This window comes from Mus caroli, chromosome 2 (assembly GCF_900094665.2).
Source record: "Mus caroli chromosome 2, CAROLI_EIJ_v1.1, whole genome shotgun sequence".
NCBI classification, from domain to species: domain Eukaryota; kingdom Metazoa; phylum Chordata; class Mammalia; order Rodentia; family Muridae; genus Mus; species Mus caroli.
In genome coordinates this window covers 145,409,470-145,415,469 of record NC_034571.1, presented here as the reverse complement: position 1 = coordinate 145,415,469, position 6,000 = coordinate 145,409,470, and the positions used below count along the sequence as shown (strand labels likewise).

General features: G+C 64.6%; 1 protein-coding gene across 2 annotated transcripts in view; it reads left to right on the top strand.

Moving 5' to 3' along the window:
• Positions 1–805: 805 nt before the first annotated feature.
• The window catches only part of Nol4l (nucleolar protein 4 like), a 121,977-nt gene continuing 116,782 nt past the window's right edge, over positions 806–6,000 (top strand). The window contains exon 1 of one of the 2 annotated variants that reach the window (XM_029474306.1): positions 806–1,329. In XM_029474306.1, coding sequence (XP_029330166.1) covers positions 1,009–1,329 — 321 coding nt within the window. In that variant the 5' untranslated portion in view covers positions 806–1,008. The remainder of the gene's footprint in view (positions 1,330–6,000) is intronic. The other variant, XM_029474307.1, reaches the window with a different exon arrangement.

The window sequence follows — 6,000 nt, the reverse complement described above, 5'->3', positions numbered from 1 at the left end:
TGAGGTGGAAGGAGAGAAAGTTTGGGGGTCCAAAGGGTGGTGGCTTGGGGTCCCCCCCCCCCGGGGGAACATTCCTATTCTGGCACCCATACTGACACCAGAGAGGTCAGGCCAATTGCAGGAGGGAGGAGAGGAGCCTGTCCCACACCGCCAGGGTTGGGCTACCTCGGCTAAGACGACCCAATCGGGGAGGCTGGGGACGCCAGTGTCTGGGCTATGGTCTGTGCCCTACTGCCTGCGGGACAGTCAGCCCGTCCCGACAGAGTGCGGCCTTCCAGGCTGTGGGCCGGACCAGCCGGATGGAACGCGATCCCTAGCTGGGTACCGCGCGCCTGCCGCTGCTGCCCTCCCGGCCGCTGCGGGTGCAGCAGCCCCCGCGCCCCCAGGGGCCGGGCCGGGCGGGGCTGGGCGCGCGGGCGCGGGAGGGAGGGGGGCGGGCGGCGGCGCAGCCTGCGCCGCTCTAACAGGTGGGATCCCGCGGCGTGGTGGAGGCGGGCGCGGGAGGAGGAGGAGGAGGAAGAGCAGCAGCAGCGGGAGCCCCAGCCGGAGCCAGAGCAGGAGCAGGATGAGCCGCGCAAGCTGACAGCCACCGCTGCCGCCCGCGCCCAGGCTCGGTCTCGCTCCCCGCGCCCGGGGCCGCTCCCCGCCTCCCGCCTCCCCTGGCCGCCCGCGGGGCGGCCCGCCCCCTCTGCACCTCCGGGCCCGGAGCTGCCTCCATCGCTCCTGCATCCCGGCCGGGGGGAGGAGGAGGCGGAGCAGGAGGCGAGTCGGAGCCGCCGCCGCCAACGCCGCCGCCGCCGCCGCCGCCGCCCGAGCAGGACAGAGCGCGCCGCAGCCCCGCGCGTCCGGCCGCCGCCCGCGCCCATCCAGCAGCCGCGCCAGAGCCACACCGCGGGACAGCCCGGGCCGCGGCGCGCCCCTGCCCAGCCCGGCCCAGCCCAGCCCAGTTCCAGCACCGGGCGGCCCAGTGGCCGGCCCGCCCCCGAGGGCGCCGGGCGCGGCGGGAGGATGCCGAAGCCGACGCTGCTGCTGCGCGGGGGCTGGGAGCGCGAGCGCAGCCCCGGGGACTCGGAGCTGGGCCGCCAGTTCCGGGACTGGTGCCTGCGCACCTACGGCGACTCGGCCAAAACCAAGACAGTGACACGCAGCAAATACCAGCGGATCGCCGAGGTCCTGCAGGGTGGCGGCGGGACCGGCGCGGGCAGCGGCCCGGCGGCGGGCGAGAAAGGCAAGTTCCAGTTCTGGGTGCGCTCCAAGGGCTTCCGCCTGGGCAGCGGCCGGGAACCCAAGATGGGCCAAGTGGTGTATGTGCCGGTCAAGACGGGCTCGGTGAGTGCGCGCGCGGCGGCCGCGGGCTAGTCCCGTGGCCGGGATTGGGGAGGGCGGGGGCGGGGTGGGGGTGTGGATGTGTGTCCGAATGGTGTGTTTCTGGGGTTGTCCGTGTGTCTAGCCCACCCGAGGCGTGCGCGTCCCTGCTCACTAGCCCTCCCTGGCCCGCCCGGGCAGCGCTCGGGGTTTGGGGCGTCCCTGCCCCCCTCTGCGCCGCTGCTCGGGCCATGGCCGTGACGGGCGGGCTGTCCCGGGCTGCTCACCCCAGCGTGTTCTGTCCTCTCGTCCCCTCCCCTCCCCCTTTCCCCCCAGCCAGCAGGCGGCTGCTACGGAGCTCCAGCCTCCCCCCCCCCTCCCGCCCGGAGGCCGCCTGTCCCGGGCGCCTCGCGCTCCCGCCCCCGGGCCGGCTGGGCGGTGTGTGTGTGTGTGTGTGTGTGTGTGTGTGCGCGCGCGCGCGTGTATCTATGTGTGTGTGTGTAGGGTGGTGCTGCGGGGGTGGGGAGGCAGGGGCAGCGGCGGGACGGGGAGTCCACTGGGCCTCCCCGCACTAGGGGAGGGGGCTAGCCCTGGCACTGTCGCCCCGACCCCACCCGGCACTGGCCCGGGGAGGGGCAGCCAGAGCCGCAGCCTGGCGCAGGAGCAGCCTCCCAAGGGTGGGTGGGGCGTCCCCGCCGCCCCCCGGGTTCCGCGCTCCCCCCACCCTGGGACGGGGGCGGCATGACCTATTCATCCCCTCCCCTCCCCCGTCTCCCAGGCCGGCCGGGTTGGCGCTGGGGAGGGGGGCGGGTAACCGCAGCCCCGGGAAAGGAGGAGGCTGGTGGCCAGTGGCCGGGCGGGGGCATCCCCTTCGGTTCGGGGCGCCCCGAGAGGGCGTGAGGCTTGGGCCCCGCGGCTCCCCCCTCCGGGACCTCATTGTTCTGCAGAGGGTGGGGGCTGGGGGGGGCGGCTGCTCTCGGGGCGCTGCTGAGCTTTGAACTTTCCGTTGCCCAGACCTTCGGGTAGTGTGTTCGGTCCCCGGCCCGGTCGGGCCAACCTAGCTCTCCTCCCCGCCGCCCCTCCCTGGCCTCGCCCGGCCGGAGCACTAGAGCCCGGCCGCCCCGCGCCGGCCTCCCTCCTCCCTGTTCCCCCGCTCCCCCCTCCGCGCTCCTCCCCCGTCCGGCGCGCCCGCCCCACGCTCAGCCCTGTCCCCGGCCGGAGCGGGCTCTTCACACACAATTGATTCGGTCGTTACGAAAAGTGCACTTGTCCCCTCCCCCTCCGGCGGCCGCCCGGGCCGGGCCCGCGGGGTGAGGGGACCGCGAGGGAGGGAGGCAGGAGGCAGAGTGGAGCCCGAGGCGCCTCCCCCCCCCCCCCGCGCCCAGGGGACGGGGCTGCAGGCCGCGGGGAGTGGGAGCCGCGAGCGCAGAGGGCTGGCGGCCCATCTGCGAGGAGCGCTGATAACCGCGCCGCTGCCGCTGCGGCCGCCAGCAGCCCATCTGCGCCGCTGCCGCCTCCGGCCGGCCGGGGAACAGGGGGCAGGGCTGAGGGGCGCGCCCGCTTGCTTCCCGGAGCGGGAGGGTGGGCCGAGTCCCTACAGCGTGGGTTACGGAACCCCAAATAAATGGACACTCTCTTCAAACCCAGGGAGTCTGGGTCATTGTCCCCTGCTCCGATGGATCAAGGATCCTCCCCCATCCAAATCACTGTCCATTTGCCCTCAAGGGCAGGTGAGCTGTCACCCCTTCCCACCTGCCAGTTTGGGACTTCCACTTGGTTCTTCCCATCACGAGGACCGTCCACCCCTCCACCCCCCAATCAAGGTGGCTCTTCCTAGGGCAGCCACCCACCAGACTGTTAACTAGATCCCTGCCTTAAGCCTTCAGGGCTTCTCCAGGTCAGTCCCCACCTCATCTTTCTCCTGGCTACCTTTCCCAGCAGCTTAGAGTCTTTCCCCAACTCCTTTTCAGACTGAGGCAGGATCCCCAGTCCACCCACTACTGGGGTTCAGGGGAGGTGCTCCCACACCTGGCTTGCTGTCTTTCTGTGGGTCACCCACTTCCTTAGGGTGTGGGAATCATGAGATGGTTTGTCCATCCCTTTATTCCACACAGCTGCCAATGCCAGAACACCCCTTCCCATCCACTTGCAGAAGATGGTGCTAGGCCTGGGCTTGGGTCCTGGGTGAGCTAGCTAGCTGCTTCAGATCTTTCCCGAAGCCCACTAGGTCTACCTCACTTGCCTTTTACAGCAGGGACCTGACAAGCCTCCACCCTGGCCCCAAGACCAATAATAAACCTTCCCCCAGGGGACCACCTGCCTGGGAGGCAGAGAACCGGGGACCCAGGCCTCCCTGCCCAGGCTGCCAGAGGGATGACAAACACAACAGGCATGCCCTCCTGTGACAGCCTGTTCCTCCAGTTCCCCATGCCTGCTTGCCTAGCCTGCCTGTCTCCAGAGAACCTGTTAGTTACCTGCCACTTGCCTAGCCAGCCAGAGCCAGCTACTGGAGATGCCCAGAGCGTTGCCGCCCCACCACCAGGTCTCTTCTTCGGGTGCCGTTATAATTTTTCCAGGTCCATTTTCCTTTTAGCTGGTCTAAGAAGCAGACCCTGCTGGGAATTCTGAGGCAGCCGTGGCCTCTTCCAAGGAGGGACTGAATGGGACCTTTTTTGAAAGATGTAAAGGTCATCTCTCAGCCTTTACTCACACACACACACACACACACACACACACACACACACACATGTGCAGACATGCACATGGAGTTGAAGTTGCCCTTACTTCTGGTGTCAGTGGAGATTTTGTAGTTTTGTCTTGTGTAGGTTTTTGTGAAGGTCATTGGGCTATAAACCTTTGTCTGTGACATTTATTTGGAGTCTCCAGGCCTTGGGGGTAGTCCTCAGGCTTTTGAGGTTTACACTGGGCATTTGGGGTGGGTGAGCAACTTCTCCTGGGACACCTGACTAGCGGGAAAGACAGGTACAGCTAACTAAGTGATGTAGAGAGGGAAGGCTGGCAGGAAATGTCAGGGAATTGGGGAGCAAGAGATAAGCCCAAGTATGGCTTCTTAGTTGAGGAGTCACCATCCTGTGTGCCTTCTTAACCTCCTCAGGTCCCCTTCCCTCCCCCTACAGTTCTAGGAGAAGCTGTGGTCAGGGCCGGTTCCCAGCTTCCAGGCTAGCTTCGGGCTTCGGGTCTAAGATCTGACACTTGTCCTGTCCCATCTGGCCCTGAGCTTTTCTGGGTGTGTTTGTGACAAAGGCTTAATCTGTCCGGACGGGCCAGGGCAGAGAGGAGGGCGCAGGGAATTACACTCAGCAGGGCCTCCTGCAGCTGGGGCCCACTTGGGGGTGGGGCTTGGCGCGGGAGGGCCGCCTAGCTTGGGGGAGGCAGGCTGGTCTCAGTGTGCAGGTTGTCACAGGAAGTGGAAGGTGCAGGCAGAAGACTGAGAGAGGGCGGAGTCCCTCACTGGTGCTCATGGGGATAAGATCTTTCTATGATAAGAGCTAGCCAGGGCCTCTGGCTGGGCAAAGCCTGGCTAGGCTGTACTTTCTTGTGTTTGGCCGGCTTTGACCACATTGGTGGCAAAAGCAGGGGAAGTGAACCCCTTGGAGGGAAGACCTTCGGATTCTGTTCCAGCCACATGGCCCGCTCCTCTTCTTTCCACCTGGCCTCTGAGTGGGACTGGCCTTGGGACCTGGGAGGGTCACAGATTAGTCTGGGGTAGGACCCTAAGCCAGCTGCCAATTCCCAGGTCAAGAGAACCCCAAGGTTCTTTGGAGAGAAATTGTCTCAGCCCAAGAGCATCAACTTCCAGTACACAAGCTGAGGCCCCTAGGGAGAGGCGGCTCCATTGGTGGAGTGTTAGGATCAGGGGCACAGGTCTCTGAGTTCCACCATGGTCTCTCCTGGGCCCAGCACATGCTCTGAATCCCACCATGAGTGCCCTATTCCTCCAGGGTCCCCTCGGTGATTGCCCAACTTCACTGTCAACACCAGGCTTCTGCGAGCTGGACCCCAGGTGTTGTGCTGGCCAAATTGACTAATGGTGGTCTTTTCCCAGTTTGCAGAAGACGTTCATTTAGTGGAAAGCATTTTCACAGTCTGAAGTCTTCCTCCCCAGAGCTTTTGTGTAAACCTTTGGCACCTGCGGCCACTGGCCTGGGCGGGAAAGGGCCTCTAATGCTGTAGTGTAACACTGTAACAGGCTTCCACTGAGTAACAACAACAGGCTTTGACCTTCAGTGGGATACCTCCCTCCCTCAGTGTTCTTTCCTTTTCATCATAGCCCCCTCTCTCCCCTTCTCCCCGTCCCCCTTTCCCTTTCTCCCTCTCTCCTACCTCCTTTCTCCTTCTCCTCCTCCTCCTTCTTTTTTTCCCCCCTCTTTTAGACATGGTCTCACTGTGTAGCCCCTGGCTAGACTGGAACTCTGTATAGACTAGGTTGGTTTCAAACTTGCAGAGCTCTGTCTGATTATGTCTGTCTAGTGCTGGGGTTAAAGGCCAGAGCCCATGTGGCACCTGTTTCTCAGTAGGTCTACTGTGTGCCTGTCACTGTGTTGAGTGAGATGCCACCTCAGCTTGTAGAAATCTCACAGCAGCTTAGAGGCCAACACTGCTATTATCATCACCCGACAGAGAGGTAAACTGAAGCTTAGGGAATTTAGGAAATTTCCCTAGGCCATACTAGTG